The sequence below is a fragment of the Zosterops lateralis genome (genome assembly GCF_965231275.1).
Source record: "Zosterops lateralis genome assembly, chromosome: 7".
NCBI lineage: Eukaryota > Metazoa > Chordata > Aves > Passeriformes > Zosteropidae > Zosterops > Zosterops lateralis.
In genome coordinates, this window is record NC_139767.1 from 21,882,769 (window position 1) to 21,901,428 (window position 18,660).

An 18,660-nucleotide genomic window follows, 5' to 3' on the forward strand; every position below is an offset into this window, starting at 1 on the left:
AAGTAATCTATGTAAATTGTTTTGTAGGTAAACATACATTACTTAATTAAATCACAAGTCCAACGGACATTACATAACAAATTTTGGAATATTAGGATTGATACGAACAATTTCAGCACTCCATTAAAAAAAATAGAAGGTAAAATATGGAAAATATGTTAATCTGGATATGTACAACCACTCTAGAAAATGTAACAAAGCAGCGGTGCACTGGCAGTAATAAAACTATGTAGTTTATGTCTAAGTTTACACAGCCTGAACTGAAAATACCAAGTGGCCCACACTGTGATGCAGACACAATTAATCTCCTACAAATATGATTCTCCAGGAAAAGAACATCAACCTTTACTAAATCAACAATGATCAAACCCAGCACAAACATACAACTTCCTTACTCTTCAAACCAGGCTCCTATTGAAACTCGGTTCTTCCCTAGATCAAACCACGACGTTGCTGTCCAGTCAAAGGCAAGAAATAGCATAGTATGTGAGAGTATCTAAAAATCTAAAATTACTATACACTGTGCATAATGTTCAGAAATGTACTTTTGATATGTCAATTAAAATTACATACTGCAAAGTTATGTTATCCATTTTAGAATTTTTCCATTTAAAATAGAAAAGTATTAGCTAATGCAGTTCTAACAATGGAAGTTGTTCCAGGTATAAAAGATTCTGACAAAATTGCAGGCATCATGTTTTAAAATATGTTTTCTTCTAAATGCTATCTGCATAATAATTCACAATAAATAGGCATGTCTCCAAAGTAGTGACAATACAGTTAATTTACTGTTTTGTTTAGTTGTTTTTAATTACTAATTTCAACTGTGTTACTTATTTTTAACTGTGCCCTAAAGACTTGAATTCACTTGTGTCTAGGGAAGACTTGCTAAGGCAAAAAACAAGACAAGCACATGAAGTGGGGAGGAGGAGTTGGGTATATCAAAGAAGTCTTGTTAGGTGGCTCCAATCTGCTTACACTTCTCACAAATTTAATTCTTAATGGGCTATTTTAAATTACAGGCATTACACCAGTGTCTCCACACATCTCATTTCAAGGACTGTTCTTTTTCTGCCTTCTTAAAAAACAAAGTCTCTTTAAATCCCGTGGTTAATTCGAACAAAGAAGGGAAAAAGAAAAGTTCAAAGGAAAAAATAATAGCAGTTTGATAAAAGACTGAAGGTTTAAAACCATGCAATCTTTCAAAAAACTGGTGTAAAACATGCTCGGCTGAAAAAAATCTTGAAGTTAGATGGTAATTCCAATATTCTGGAAATGAATTGTTAAATTGCTGTCTCCTACTGGTTTCAGTGTTTTAGATTAACAAGTAATTACCAAATTATCATTCACATACATATTTGTTTTGATAAAATGGGAAGATTTGCAGCACAGAAATGGAAGTCAGCAATCTGAAACAGCGTAATATACAGACAACTTAATCTAAACTGGAACATTAAAGTAGCAAAAGAGATCAAAACTACTTGTAAATCACTATTTTTATGGTCAGCACTCAACAAAATGACCATCTATTACTCTGAAAGGTAAAAAACCTGAAACCAGGTATCAGTAAACCCATAATGCTCATATACATCACTAATTACACACAGGCTGTCACTTAGATTTACAAGTATCAATGGAAAAACAGGCAAAGAAGTTGCTAAAACAAGTCCTCCAGCCTCCTCAGGGTCTTCATTTGTATAAGGAGGATAAAACCAGCATGTATCTTTCTCTCCCTCCAGCACAGTAGAAGTAATTTTTTTCATACTTCAAAAATTACTGAAATAACAAATGATAAGGTCCAGCACATTTTTTACTCCTTTTAGAATAAAATTCTAAAGATCTTATAAATTGAACAAAAGAAAGCAATCTTAAACTACCAATGAAAAGAAACTGCATGCACAAAACGATTTCAGACTACAGCCCACATTCTGCCTCTGAAGTAAAAAATCTTCCAATTCCAGAAGAGGTTGCTCAGACCACAGACCAAAGGTTCTTCAATGATGTATGTGGCAGGAGACAGTAGTAATAAACTGAAAAGAGAGCTGCTGACCATATGTATACAAATGGAAAAAAAACAACTGCAAGAAAAATAAAATATTGAAACAGGAATTGACATGAGGCTGTTGAATCAAGACTCAAGTGGACAAAACACTAAATGAGCTGATCTGAACTCAATGTTGAAACTGTGCTCAGCACAAAGTTGGGCTAGATGATCATTCGTAACTAGAATTACTTTGATTTACCAGGCTACCCAAATGTACATATTTATTTTCTTTTACCATCTGAATGAGTTTAAGATAAGGATAAAGTACCACAGCAAAATCCTCTTATGAACGTGGCAGGATCTGGTTTAAGCACAAGATTGAGATGCACAGCATATTTGTTTTTATTTGTCTGAGGTGACTGAAACAGATTTTATAAAGAAGTTATTGCAAAACCTATTTTCCTCAGCAAACAATTAAAAAAAAAAAAGAATTTTGCCACAAACCAATAAATCTTCCTACAAATACTTCTAACAGTGCCTTGCTAGGAAAAAATACAGCTTAACAGAAATGAAAGTTTGCTGTACAAGTAAGAGATTTTGCTACCAATCCTGCTAAACACCACAAGTGCCAACAAGCTTCTCAGATGTACAAAATTGACTTCTGACAATTTTGAATATTTTATCAATCCTTATGCAAACCATTATTAATCAAGGGAAACCACTTAACTCTCTCAGAAAAACAAATAATTTTAAATTGCAACTTTGTTATAATAAAGATCCAAAGGTTACAACAGTTAAAAAAAGAAAACACCATTTTTTTCTTGTTTTTAAAATTAATTTAACAGTACAGTGAGTGCAAGGCAGTAAGTTAATGCTTTTGGAGTTAAAGATACTATGGGTTTAGTGTACTTATATTTTCCCTAAGAGGTGATGAACAGCTGCTAAGTTAAGGTCCAAAAAAACACACTTATTTTTAACACTTGGCAAAGGTTTATGGTTCTCTGTACAGACATTTCAAAGTGTATGTTGGAAATAAATATGAAATGTCAATATTTAGCTGTATTCCAGATCTTTAATGAAATTACTGCTTCTGTGGAATATTCTAAATATGTATTATAGCTTCCATTGCACAGATTGAAAAACTGGAGGGGATAAAAGAAAAGTTTATTAGTAAGTGTAAAATGAAACAACAGCTAGCCAGTTGCCCCATTGGCCATATTTCAGCATGTTTACTTTGACTTCATTCAAAGAAATAAAACAACAACAACAAAAAAGTCTAAACAAAGCTTTTCCTCTCTGGGTTCTGAGACCACTGACTTTCAGTGAAAACTCACTGCTCTGCTGTGAGTTTATTTTACAATTAGAACACTATTAGCCTAAATATTGCAAAATGTGGCACACAGTCATGAAAAAACATACTTTTCTGTACAAGAATATGTAAGTAGAGTAGTAAGGTCAGTATTTGGACTTACTTGTCCTTCATGTGTCCTACTATATATTTATACAAAAATATCCCAGTCCTAAAAAGGTGATTAAAGCAGTTGGCATTTAATCCACAGATCTATATGAGGGGGTTATTTTTATATAAGGATTTTATATGACTTTTTCATTTTTGCTCATTGGCTTTAAGACATAAAATGACTGGTTTGATTTTTTTAACTGATGAGAATTACTTATTTTTAACGTGCAATCATGCATCCCTGTGCTATGTAGAAAACGTGTACGAAGACAAGGCAGTTAGCAAAGAACTTAACAAATTTTCATTTTCTACACTAACAGGGCAAACCGCTTTTTAATGTTTTAGCTAGTCAAGGTGAACCTGAGGTTCCTCATCAGAATTCACTGCAACTTCCTGACACATGAAAATAACCTCTGCCCCAGTTATTCTTCACTAGCACAACCATGACTGCTTCACTGACCATAAACTATGGCAATTTATATGGGCATGGACCTGCCCTGAAGCAGCTTTAAAATTAGCTAATGTGTTATTCTGTTATTTTGCTTTTAAATACATCTAATCTCAGACAAAACACGCCATATTAAAATCTTCTATGCCACATGTTCACTATATTTTTTTTTGCCAGACAGTCCTGCTAGTATAAGGTATAATGAGTAAAAAGATCTTGGACTCATGTAGCTAAAGCCCACAATTACAGTGGTTACTACAACAGCAAAATTACCTCTGCAAGTGGTTCTTCATCTGCTAGTGCTGGCAAATGCAGATAATGTCCTGAAATAGGCTGAGCTTGAGCTCTGTAGCACATGAAGAGGCTCTGGGTGCCATGATAAGTTAGCCAGGCATACGAAGCACTGAAACCTGACCTAAGAACCCCCCTTGAACTCTAATATATCTGTTCTTCTCTCAGTTCATCTAAAATCCAAACACATTTTAGTATAAGTGATCTTGCCAACCAGGATCATGAAACTCGAACACATTCCACATCTTCCAAATCAAGAAGTTAATTACAAGTAGTATTCATAATTTGGGAGATTCTTTTTATTTCTAAGCTTTAAAGGAGGCACTTGCCAGAAACATGACAGATGTAAATTTTTTTTAACGTGAAACCCGAGAACGTAATTTAATCTGACTGTAGCAGCTAAAAAATGTGTATGAAAAACAAACATTACAAGACTTCCAGTAATCTCAAGTACTGGCAGCAATGCCATAAGAGCAGCTGTAACTGAGAAATGCTTAGATGGACAAAAATTTATTCACGTTCAAAATAAATATGCTAAAGATTACTTTATTGAAGATCTCAAAGACCTCAAAGACAGATATCTATGTTAAGAGTGGCAATAAAATTGTTTTAAAAAGAAGTACTTAGTGAGCAAGCGTGTTTTAACAACAGTGTGACTTATTGGGAAGCTTTTCTTCTTAATGGATTTAATAGCTAGTGAGGTCTAAATTAATTACTAGTAATAGTCTTGGCAATTATATTTTGACAAAACAAAAAGATTCCTATTTCAAAATTTCTATTAGAGTGGGAAAATAAAAGTTCTAGGAAAAATAAGTTAGGGATAATTAAGTGTTCTACTGCATCTTTCCCCCCAGCCAGGACTACCTGTATTTTTTTCTACTCTTTAAGCAATTTAAAAAGGAACAAAATTTATACAGATGCCTAATACCTTCCAAACAACCAGGAGCTAGTAATTTTTCAATTGCCTGTTACATAAATGTATTTGCTATAGAATTCAGAATTGAAAAAAAACCAAACAACTGAAAATGCAACTGGAGCTTCAGAACCTTCTGCTGTGAAATTAAGACAACCCATAGTGTTTGGTATCTTTAATAAGATCTGCTTCACAGGAAATATGATACTACAGTTTTATAGAAGATGAACACTTTTAAAATATTTATAAATTTACATGAATATCATCCACATATACCATCACGCATTTCAATAATTATTCTACAATACAATGGGAGTGCATGCTCAAACAAAACACCTCAGCAGTATTTTAAAGCAGTAAACCACCTAGCCAATTTCTGTACGTTCTGTAGTTTTTCTAATCCACTCTCCCTGTGGTTGAGCAAAATCGAATTGCCTCTCACATTTGCAGACAGCTCTGTGAAGGTGATAATAGAGCTGCTCCCTGCTGTCATGAGGCAGGAAATAGGAAAATGGCATATGGGGCTAGAAAGAAATAAAAAGAGAACTAAACAAGAACAAAAGAGATTTCAACAAAGGACAACTATAACCCAATATGCTTTGCAAGTTAATCTCTTTTCATAATAACTTAACGTACTTAATCATTTATCTCCACACTTCTCAAAAATTCAAATGCTTGATATCAACTTCTCTGTAAAGTTTTATTGCCCAAAACATTTGGAATAGGAATTTTAATAAAAATCATCATATGCAATGCCTCCAAATCAATGCATTCTTAGTACCCATGTTAAGGGGCTGAACCTATTCTAATCTGTTAGTAATTGATCTCAGATTTTGTAGCTAAAATGCAATGTATAAAACAATGTATACTTGGATTATTAGTTGTAAACCTGTTGAGTGACAGCTGAATAAGAAAATATTAAGAGAGGATTATGATTGGTTATGTGTACTGACAAGGTCAAAGACTTCCAGCCTGTTTAAGGACTACTTATATAAGATGCAGAACAAACTGGAAGTGATCTTTTCATTTACAATGAGATTTTGGTTTTAATTTTTTTTTAATACAGTATGAGCCTCCAAAAATCAAGTACTTACACACATTTATAGTGCTTCTGTATTAAATCTTACTGAAGTACCTTAAAAATAAAAAACAAGCCTACTATACCTTTCCTTTTACACTCTGAATGGGATCCACCACCACAGCAACAGCTCTTTCTGATAAAGCTTCAAAGCTCTGCTGAGTATTGATATCTACACCAGACAACCAACAGCCAAAGCCAGGATGACTATGATACCAACCAACTACCATCTCAGGTCTGAAACAAAGAGGACATCGAGATTTTTAAAAATACAAATACTTATCACAAGAAGAAACAGGAACATATCAGGACATAAATTAGGGTGAGCTGTGAAAAAACACCATTAGTAATATTTAAATTACTCAGCATAGTATAGTGAAAACATGGACGTGAATAAATGCGACAAAAGAGGGCTATCATTAAGGGATACACATTAGCAGTGGTAGATCATGCTTTCAGTTTTTCACCCTGTTACCACACCTTCCCTGAATCAGTTTTTACCCTTTCAGCACTTGAGTAAATATCTACTCTTTAACTCCTTGGCATCGAAGGTTGAATTTTCACGGCAGAAAGTCCATTTCAGACACGGACAACGGGAACCAACGGTGGGAAAGGATTAAATATCAATTAAACCAGCAGTAGAACTAGGAACTCAGTCAAAAAGCAATTTGCACTGTTCTTTTCAGCTGCTGAGCCTTTTGCTAACATTAATTTTGAAGTTTTTCCCACAGTAAAAGAATTTGAGCAAGCAGACGACAACTGTTGAGAGGTAGGAGTGAAATAAAAATTTGTTTAAATACTAGGATCTTTTGCAAAATTATTTTTCCTTTCTTTTCATTAAAATTGCTCATGAATAAGTTGTAACTCCAAAAAATTTAAATATTTTATCTAAAGGGTTAAATAATAAAACCTAATCTTTTAAGCAGGTGCTGTGTAGTAATCACCTATGCTAAACTGAGCAGCATTCTAATCTTTCTGGGCGATAATCAAAGCTGTAGGTTTAACAGGAGTGACACTCTCCTGACAATTGAAATGCATGAGGGGGACTGAATTACATGCTATGCTACTCACCTAATTTCTTGGGCAATTATTTATTTTTAAACATGATTAATAGCCCTTAGATCACTAGTTTTGCAGAAATCCAGCCGTTTCTTCTAAAATCCGTGGAGGGAGTACTTGTTACTGTCAGCCCTCTTTACAGTGACTTACCTTCCCGTCTGTTTCAGCATATCCAACATTTTTGCTTGAAATACAGGATCAACTGCCTCCACACTGACACCCTGATTTAAAAGACAGACAAAAATCATAGTAGTTGCACATGAAGCAGTATTATCTTTTAACTTGTAACTTCGCACAAACAAAATATTCATAAGCATCTGTTTAAAAAGGCAACCTGAATACTTTAGTACTACATGACAGAACACCCTTAAATGCAAAATGTAATTTTTAGAAATATATTTCAATGTGATTTTTAAAATGCTAAAAGATTATTTTGAATTGCTATTTAAGAAATCTTTACTACGAGTAAACATGATTAAATAACATGATTAAATAGGCATAGGAATTCAGCTTTTTCTCCTCTGTTTGGTCTGCAAACAGTGGCCTGTTGTTTGTTCCAAGTTCAGCTCTACACATTTTATTCAAGATAAATATCACATATTGGTTTTTGCAGATTTTTATATTATACACATGTATAGAATAAACTCAGGGCAAAAGAATTTGAAAATTTCATGGAGTGGAGCTCTGAGTTACAAAGGAATCATCCCATGCCTGTTTTAAGAACATTTCATTCTAGTTACACAAAATAAAGCATCATAAATTCCAATTATGCCCCTTGACTCTTTAGTCTCTTTCATCTGTTCACAAATGGATATTCTTACTCAATTTTTTTTTTTTCTTCAAATCACAGAAATATCATTTACGAGACATGCAACTAAGATCTGTCAAAGAGAGCAAGTTTGAATTATATAGCACCATCACAATTAAGGGCATGATACACTTTTTCTAATCAAACCTTTTACATCTTGAATCTTTCTGCTGCCTTATAGTATACAAGTTCTGAAAGTTATCAATTTATAAGTCCTATAAGTCATGTTATACCGCTATATTTATACATAAAAAAGGACATAATATCTGCATATATTGATACACATGCTTAAGTACTAGCTTTTATTAAAAAATAAGTTTTGACTATATATTTTTTTACTGAAACTCTTTAACCATTAGACTTGTTTGTATTAAAACTCGCATCTTATACCTTCAGATTACTTCAATGAGGTAAAGCACAAAAAGCTTTTAAAAAATAAATTTACCCTAAGGAAAAAAAAACAAGCAAATAAAATTAGCCAGGTCTAGATGCGAAGAACTCACCGTTCCAGACTGTGGCATTGCAAAAACATCAATCACTCTCACAGTATAATCATCAACAAATTCCCCAAGCATCAGACCCATAACTTCCATAGGGACACCAGCACGACCATGCTTCAACATCTGGAATTAAGACCAAATGACACCACATGTTTAACAGAAGGTTCAAGTTTGATTGAGGTAGTTTTTTCAGCCTTTGTTGAGCTCCACCTAATTTGCAACTTGTAGCACTTTTGGAAACTGTAACAAACTATAAAATAGTAAAAACAAAGCCAACAAAAGAGAACTAATTAAGATAAGCTTCTGAGGCTTCCAATCAGTATTAATTTATTTTTAAAATACATCTGGCCAGCACTTAAGCAACACAAGTCCATTAAGTCTGGACTGACTGCTACCAGGTGGTCTAACTCCAGCATTATATTCAGACATGGTATGTACACAGAACACTTACTTTCAGCAGTGCAAGGGAAGAGATATAAACCTGTTCCGCTGTGTCGACTGCAGGAGCATCTGTTGGTGGCCCCTATAAAATGAATAAACAATTATTTTCCCCACCATTGTTATTCCGCGGTTTCTAAATATTTTCTTGTTTTGCATATTACAAAACTTATAGAAAAATGTAATTGCAACTTCATGGGTCAGATGTAGTTGTTACAAACAAAACAAAAAACCACATATCCAATCCCCAAACCCTTCTTTACAGCACTTTCTGTCACTAAAATTATTTTGTAATAGGTCACCCAGCCATCACCCTGTCGCCCCCCACCCCAAACAACACAGTCTAAAGAGCAACCTTATCAGAGCCAGTCAAATAGAAAGCAGGCAAGTGTTACACTGGATACAAACCTGTTACAAGCCATTCAGGCTAAGAGTCAGATAAGTTTCCATTAGTCAGCCTTGCTGCAATGCTAACCTTCGTCAGCTGTAAAATATGGCCAGTTCTCCAATTAACTATGTGTTTCTTACAGTGGTGTGAATGTAAATGCTGCTGGGCTAGCATGATTAACTGGCACCAACACAAACAGCAATTTCCCTTTGCTTCATCAGCTTTCAGCTAAAGAGGACTTGCAGATAAAGGCTATGGGAGTACTTTGCAGATACACTGGTACAGTGAGAGAAAAAACGGACCTCTGATCCCTAGGTGGAAAAGCTGTGAACAAAATACTTTGCTCTTTGCCTTATGAGTAGTTATTCAAAAATTAGCACAACTGTCCCAGGTGTGAATGATTGGTTGAAACAGGTTCTGTGTACTGTTGAAATTGAAAAACACAGGAGGCAGCAGTTTAAATGTCCCTTTCTTGAGGAACAAGAGAATATTGCTGTTATATACAGAATTCCATATCAGTGTACCGCACCACAGCCAATTAACAGCACATTCATTACTTTATTACCAAATTTCCACTGAAAAGACACAGATTACTTCTGCATGAGGTGATGTAAACTTAGAAGGGCAACAAAGCAACAATAGAAAAAAAGATACTCCACATCAAGTTAAAAGAGGCAATATGGTGCCTTTACCCACTTTATAGATTTAGAACTTTGATTCCACAGTGATAAGCAAAATTGGGGAAAAAAGTTTTGAATAAATTCTTAATTTTTCACTTTAAGTGAAAAAATTCAACATAACATGCATCCACATAACATCAAACAAGACACAGCAATCAACACAAGCCATTACCTCCTGAAGATAAAACTGGATACTTAAATAATCAACACATTACATTTGTACAGGAATTATGCTTTCTGCATACTTTGATTTTCGCACACACAGAAAAGTATCAGTCTTCAGAATAAGGCTTTAAAGACAGTAAGAAAAATCAGTTGTGGGGTTTTCTCATCTGAAGTCAATGAATCTATGGATTCTACATCCAATCTTTATATTATGAATCAAATCTTTGTATTTTGAAACTCACATATATGCATGGATCTGTCAACCATACCCAGTTCCTAACAGCTTCAAACCTCTATTTCCAACTTTGATACTGCTGATCATCATTTCTTGATATTTGCCCTTCCTTGCAACTCACTCCTAGTTCCTCTGTCACTTTGGCCTTTTCATCAACAATCTTCCAGCAGGTTTCTCTGCTTTTCACCTTCCACAATATTCTCACCAAAGGCCCATTTTTCATCAACTTCACCCCTTTATCAAGTATTTCCCTGGCCTAGCCCGAGCCTAACAGTGAAATGCTCCAGTGGAGAAGTGCTCCTCTAGCACTGACACTGAAAAACTCTACAAGCAGTTCTTCAGAACATTTCCCAGAACCACGTGGGCAGAGCACCTGCATTATTTATCCCGAATTTTCTGCAATTAAATTGTTTGACTGGCAAAACTTCAAATGCCCAATCATTTTGTAATGCTGTTCCCATGGTTTTTTCTCCATAAACATGTCAGTTTACCTCTTAAACTGTATCTCTCCTGCTTTAAGTCTATTCACTTAGAAGTGTTCACATAGAATTTTAAAAGCACAAAGACTCATGTTTCCACTTAATCAATGCAAAGGAAAAAGCACAAGTAAGTTCAGTTTTAATTTTTAAAAGTAATTTTCTAGTTTGTTAACAGACTCTTTTTCTCATAAATAATGCTCTCCCAATTTTCCTCCAGTTCTAGACCAGAGATGGTCTGAATGGAAGATTAAAAAAAAACTATTGATCTTGTGTTTTAGGAAGAACCATAATACCCATGCTGTGGTCACCAAATACATTCCACATTTGTACCAGATTCACTGTAAGCAACCATCCCATTACATCAGTCAGGAATTTTAAAAATAAAGAATAGTGTAACAAAAATCTCCCCCAGATGAGCACAAATAGGTCCATGATTTCTGGAAGGCTAATCAATCTATGTTTGACTGAGACTAGCTCCTCAAAAATCAGGAGCTTGAACTGAAACTTACTTTACAGACTATAGCTCTTGGATGAGCTCTCCTCCATGGAATTTCTAGTGTCTGCTAAAATCACACTGACACCTGTCCTGCAGCTGAGGCATTAATCACAGCTATCCTCTATATAGATGCCTGTGCCCTCAGCTTATAAAAGCTTACTCTTCAAAACTTTTCTCATATTAGGATCAGCCAGTAGATTCATCACTTACAAGGAGGAAATAAAGACAAATATTAATACATTTTGTTCCTGTAAGACGGCAAATTAATCACCTTCAGTTTAAGTAAAGGCAGGAACTAAAGCAGGGTGTTCCTAATGTTCCCTTATGATTTCTATATTCCTTGGAGCATCCAAATGCTCATTGACCTTGATGAAGGTGAAGGAGAGGGGATACTTAATATGATACTTCACCAAATCTTTAGGCATTCTATGAGCTAAAATAGGTTTTTTTTCTTTAAAACTTACATTGAATTTTTGTTGCGAGCACCCATAGTCAACCATTTATTTTCAGCATAGGAAACCCTGCTTATCCAAAAAAGAATTCTTCATTGGTGTAAACCAGCTTGCTTAAGTTTCATGATTTTTTTGAAAGCCATAGTATTCACTGTGAAGGATTTTACACACTAAATGTGTTTAAAGATATATAAAAATTACTACATTAAAAATTAGGAGGTATCAACTGCATACTTCACTGCTTCATTTCAAGCACATGCAAGACATAGTAAAAATATCAAATAGGAGTTTCTACTCTTACCATGCATTTCAACCAACTTACCTAACTTGCAAAAATTAGCTAATGTTAGTACACAAGGCAGGTTTGTTAATGCTCAGTCATATAAACATACAACACACATCAAGTATTTCCTTGGTCATTGATGCTTCTTTGTGTGACCTCACTATCTCCTTTCCGTCTGCTCTGTTCTTATAGATTTTAATTACTAGATAGATTATGGGAATAAGCCCTCATTGCACTGTACCAATTATGTATATTAATTTTCATGTTAATATTCCTTTGTTTTGAATGTCAATTGCAACAAACTGCTCGAAAGAGTACTGAAATTCAAGAACTTTGAGGAGGAAATGATCCATAGGTCAAGTTTCACAATATTTTTCTACCAAAGACAAACTGCGACATAAAATACTATAAGCATGCATTTGTTTTTCTCCAGAAAACTCTAAACTGAAGTTCATCAAATTCTTAACATAAAATCTTCAAAAATTTAACAGATAAATCCAAAGGGAACATGGGTCTTCCGAGTAGTTTACTTGACTTTAGATGATTTAAAAACAGAGACATCTGGAAACTGGAACCAATTTCTTCCATCTCTGATCACCTCCTTTTTCCACAAATGGCTGATAATCTAACACAGCCCTGGAGTGACAGCCCCAGCTTCTGTGTGTTAGTTACACAGTATGTGGGAGCCAGCTATGAGTTACTTGTCTTGAGATCTCTTTGGCCTGTTTCTGGTAGTCTTTCACAAAAGTTTGTGCATTTCTTTCATCAAGAAAAGAAGAAGAAAGATTTTATTAGCTAATCTCTACATGGAGGCAAATATTTTACACTGACCCTCCACAGCATGTGCTATTACCACTGTTCATAAACTTCACTGCCTGCCAACTTTAACAAAGAAGCACCATCCTCACAAAGCAGAGCACCAAATTAAATTAACTGGTATCAGAAACCCAGACAGGAAAGCGTTTGTGTCTGCAATGCAAAAGAGCTGCTGGTATTTTTTGGTTACATTATCATATTCAAAAGGCAGCTATCTCATTGCATAGTTTTGGAAGACTGTCCATCTCACTGCAAAACAGTGAATATTGCATACCTATAGCTTTATTGGATTATTTCTTGGGGAATTGGAGAAAAATTCAATTTGGAAACTGCAAGGAATACTGAACATTCCTTTCCCCAATTATGCATGCATAAGCTGGATACAGTAATTATTAAAATTAAAGAACTGCCATAAAAAACACTGTTCTGTGTTACTGAAAAATTGATGCTTCTGAATCATCTCTATGCTTCCAGTCACTGAAATGAGCTGCCTGATGGCCACCTCATAAAACCCAACCAAGCTTTAGGATTGCTTTTGTTTAGAATGGCAGAATTCCAAGTTCAATAATAATTGATAAAATCAAGTTACCACTATTCAATTTATTTTTTTTTTCGTAAGACTCGTAAGGGAAAAAGAATCACATGCAAGTTATGGAAAGAAGATTACACTGTAATATTAAATTAGTCATGTTACTATTTTTGTTTCAAATAGTTAAAGAGATGATCGAATATAAAAAGCAGTCCTTTACTTGGGTAGTCCTCGTTGACGAAGTGTTAAAGGCATTTGCCATTCTTACAGGATAAAAACTAATGCCTTGAAGTGTTACCTACTCAGGCCTTTTAGCAAATTTGTTAACACTTTCAGGAATATTACTTCACCTTTCTCTTAGTGTGAACCAATAGAAATTATTTAGCCAATTTTATTATTAAATGTGAACTAAAGTGTCATTTTAGAGCACTGCTCTTTATTTGTACTATTTTATATTTATTCAAATAGGTACAGAAAATTGACTCGATTAATTACATAAGTAACTGAGAAATATTCCACAAATGGATACACTTTCCATTGTTTAAATGGATCTTAAACACTGCTCTGGCTTCATGCTAATAGCACAAAAGATGATTCTGAAATATATCATAGCTATTTCAAAAAAACTCAGTTTTGCAAGGGCATCTGTAATAAAAATCCAAAGGCAGTGAACTTAAGTGCTGTAAAGCACATCTCAGCTTTAATGCACCAAACAACATATTACTGTGTAAAATAAAAGAATCATTACTACTTTTATTTACTTTTGTAACTAGAAAAAATTAAGCACAAACACAGGACACACAAGCAAACAATGACTGCTATCATGTTTTATTTCTTTCCCAGTAAACTAAGAAAGAACCTTTTAATAGTTTAATTTTGTGAGTATTAAACAACTAGTGTGAAAAACAAGCTGCATGTAAACTATTTCTACTGCCTCTGCTTCAATGACTAGCTGAGGCAACCTGTTATAGGAGGTGTTAATTGGCAATAGGAGTACAAGTCAGAAGCATGTTCCCCATCGTCCTAACCCAGCAAGGCTAGGTCATTAAAGTGGAAATGAATTCTTTCATGCCGACTTAACCCTTTCACTACATATTTTCAGCTGTTATATCCAAAGACAATTGAGAAAGATTAGCTAAAAAAAAAAAAAAAAAAAAAAAAAAAAAAACCTGCTTGGATTACTTTTGAATTTATTCACCTCACAATTTTTCTTCACTACCCTTCCCTACCTCCTCCACAAAAAGTGTTATAGGTAAAGATGGCATTTTATTGTGTAGGTAAGGGGTAGAAAAGCAACTGAGGTATAAATGCAACGACAATCATTATAAAATAATAATTTATAATATTAAAAGATGTATGGAAGGATGAAGCACTTAAAATGAGCTTAAAGCTATTATTTTGTGGAGATAAATTCAACTTTGTATGTATAGCTTTGTACAAGGGAAAAAAATTACAAAATACTAGCTGCAGAGAGGACAAACATGAGCAAGAGTGCAGAGGAGGTTGAGGTATTAAAGATAGCAAGGCCTTAAAAGTTCAGCACAGTACCACTGCTCTTCTCTACTTTTTGCCAGTAAGTGGTACAACCTGCTGATAATATTGATATAAAGAATAAGAAATGTCTTAGATCAACACTGTTTTTTACACATTGCTAAACATAAAAATCTAAGCAGAGTTGGGACTGTGGAACCATTTTCTTTCTGTACTGAGACAATACACTTATAGAAATTACCAAGTCATGCTCCATCAGTGGAAGTGGCAAAGGGAGTGAAGCACATTCTGGGATCTCAATGATTTTAGCAACTTTGTCATGACAAGCACCAGTAGCCATGTATTGCATTTTCTGCAGTACAGGAAGTTAACGTGATCAGTCACGACAGAGAAAATTACTAAGGTTATACAAAAAATATTTTAAAAAATCAGTGAACTCAATAAAAAAGGGAAAAAAGTTACTTTGCACTGTGAATCACACACTAAAGTTAGGAGAAATTTGAATTTTTATTGCTATTTTCAAGCTATTACACACACTTTCTGCATCAACAGGATCAGATTTTGAAGCTACCATTATGTCTAAACAGTTTGTATGTTTAGGTCCATTTTTATACCAATTATAATCGAGCATGCATAACAGACCACAAAATACCATAAGTCTCAGCAAACAGCCTAGATTTCTCAAAGGATCACATTCTCTTGTTACACCATATGTCAGATGAAATAAAAATTGTAGTAATATGTTTAGTTTCAGAGACTCCAAAATGGACTAGGGATACTGAGGAAGTATTGTGGCATCAACTGCTACCTTAAATTGAAAAAACTCTGAAAAAAACCCACCTTAACAGGCTAGATAAAAACTGTCTCAGTATGTTTTACAAAATTCTGTTGCCTAAAAAAAGTTTACCTAGGTTCACATTTACAACAGAACTCCACGAACAGCAACATAGATGGACTTGAAATATATAACATTTCCCATCTCCCTTCCTCTTCAAAACCAAAATTACAAAACACAGAACTTTGTATAGCTTTGAGCAGTTGGTTAAACGGGTTGGGATCATAAATTTGCCAACACCTCTTTGGTGCAGAGCCAGAATTTTACTGCTTAGCTTTTCTGCTTATTTAGGATTTTAGTTTCTGTGGGGTGATTCTGTGGTTTTCTTTTTTAGTGTGTGTGTGGGGTGGGTTTTGGTTTGGTTCTTTGCTAGGGTTTTGGTGGGGGGGGGGGGGGGCGGGGGGGGGGTATTTCTGTTTGTTTGGTTGGTTATTTTGTGGGGGTTTTTTGGGGGGTTGGGGTTTTTTTGGGTTGTTTTGTTGCTTTTTTGGTTGGTTTGTTTTGTTATTTGACTGTTTTTAACTAAGAAGAACTTCAAACAAAAATAATCTCTAGCTTAATGGGACACTCAGACAACATTATTATTAAAAATAAACATTTACTACTCAATATTAACAAGTATTCATGATATAAAATTACTTACATATATCACCTTGATGCAATTTGCAATAGTCAGACTTCCTGCAATGCTCCCAACACAACCATTGTATGATATGGCTGCTTAAGTTCCATTTTCCCTGGGTCAGTGTTTTCTCTGTCTTTACCCCATTTGATCTATACATTAATTGAGACACATAACCCAAAGGAGTAGGTGTTCTGTAGTGCTGCAGTTACTGTTCCTTATCAAGCATAAGGACAATTTGAACTAAATGACCTTTAAATGTCCCTTTCAACACAAACCATTACATGATTATACGACAATGTTACAGCTAACAAAAAGCCATAAGATTAGGGACACAACAAATTCTCAGTAATTCTGTACATCTTTTTGAAAAGAACTATTGTTTTTCACAGCCTCAATCTACTGGAAATAGAAAGAAAATACAGAAGTCAGTTTCATTCCAGAATAAAGCCAGGACTACTAACCTGCTATCTACTCCCATCAGCATTACAGAAGGTATTGGGACTTAGAACTGACCCTCAAAGCAGATGAGTCAGCACCTGTAATTTCGTCTGCCTCCAGTAGTCTTGCTCCGATGCAGATTTTTAATTACCTTATTCTAGACACAGTTCTGCAAAGAAGCCAGGGCAGCCCTCAGCAGGTTCTGCCTAAGCTCATCCTAAAGTACACTTGGTGAGGCAAAGCAGTTAAAGATATCTCCTCAATATGAAGAATGCACTAGGTTCTATATGTCTGTGTGTTCAATGTTGTGAAGAGCTGGTCCTCTGGATACAAGCAGGTGAACTGGGAGACTCAGTGGCAATATGCAGCAAGGTCAGTTGTTTGCAACACTTCAAAAACCAAACCAATCAGCCAACACCTGCCACCCCCACCAGATCACAATGCTGTAACACAAAAACACTTCAAACTTCGTAGACAAACTTGCAGAGGACTCTTCTACACAGCAGAAAGAAAAGATAAATCCTTGTTCAAAGGTGCTGCATTGTAGCATTGCAACTTAATATTCAATTGCATGGGAGTTCAGAAAGATACTATTTCCAAGAGAAATAAAATTAAATCAATCACTACAAGGCAGCTGTTTCCTGCTTGCAGAAAGGAGCATAAAAAGTGAATTGGTGTAATGCAAAATGCACAGATATCTCTTCTTTACTCTTTCTTCCCCATGTTCTCCCTCATTATGGCTACACTCATTTCCTTGTCCAAGCTCCTTTGTCTCTTCTGGGGAAAGTCAAAAGTCAGCTGGACTACACTGGCAATTAAATTGAGGAGAGAGAATCTAATTGCCTAATTATTAGAAATATGGAAGTTTAAGATCTGAGGCCAAGAAGAGGCAGCTAAAAATGTTCTCCAAAGTAAAACAGCAGATCAGAGGAAACTGTAATGCTCAGACACAATCCACTAGCTTTTTTAGTTTTGTGTTTGTTTGTGATTAAGACATCTAAGACATATCTGTAGTCCAGCCATCCTACCTAAAGACAGCCTTTATAACACAAACTACACACAGGGTTTAAGTAAAATTACATGACTGCTTCTAAACCAACTCTAGCAGGTTTCTCTTTCCCTCTCCAAATCAGCTCCTCAGGAGACAAATCACATTACAATGACTCAACTGAACTTCAAACGTATGAGAACTATACTCTTTGCTTTGCCAGCAACTATCAAACAAGCCTAACATGACCCATGGAGTTACTGTGTCCAGCAAAACCAGACCCAGGCCACACCTGGACCCTCAATTTGACAGGAACCCTGTACTAAAACACTAATCAATGCAGTAAAACATTCATCCCAGACAGTGAAAGTAAAACAGCAGTTTACTACAAGGTTGTTTTTTTCCTCAAAACAAGATCATGTATTTTGTATATAAAAACTGATTCTGAGGCTTTCTACAGAAGATAATGCAGGCAATTAAGTCTTCTGAACTTTCTATGGGATTTCATGTCGGATATTTTTAATGGATGAAAAATGTTTGTCACTGAGAAAATTTTTTTGTTCCTTAAATGGGTTGACAGCTTCCAGGGAAAAAATGTAGAATAGGAATAACCCACCCAAACTGTACACCATCTCATCTACTGGGAATTACATTTGAGTTCTAGGAATAGTACCATTCTTTGTACTTGAGAACTTTGCTGGAAAATGTCTCAGAAGCAATGGCACAGAAATGATGCACAATTTCAAGAGCTATAATTCAGATTTATTCCCCTGGCAAAATAT

At 35.0% G+C, this 18,660-nt stretch overlaps 1 protein-coding gene across 1 annotated transcript in view; it reads right to left on the minus strand.

The window, feature by feature from the left end:
- PSMD14 (proteasome 26S subunit, non-ATPase 14) overlaps positions 1-18,660 on the minus strand; it is a 46,396-nt gene that overhangs the window by 15,193 nt on the left and 12,543 nt on the right. The window contains exons 5-8 of the mRNA XM_083865813.1: positions 8,992-9,063; positions 8,544-8,663; positions 7,383-7,453; positions 6,260-6,410 (exon numbers count right to left, since the gene is read on the minus strand). Of these exons, the coding sequence (XP_083721939.1) occupies positions 6,260-6,410; positions 7,383-7,453; positions 8,544-8,663; positions 8,992-9,063 (414 nt within the window). The remainder of the gene's footprint in view (positions 1-6,259; positions 6,411-7,382; positions 7,454-8,543; positions 8,664-8,991; positions 9,064-18,660) is intronic.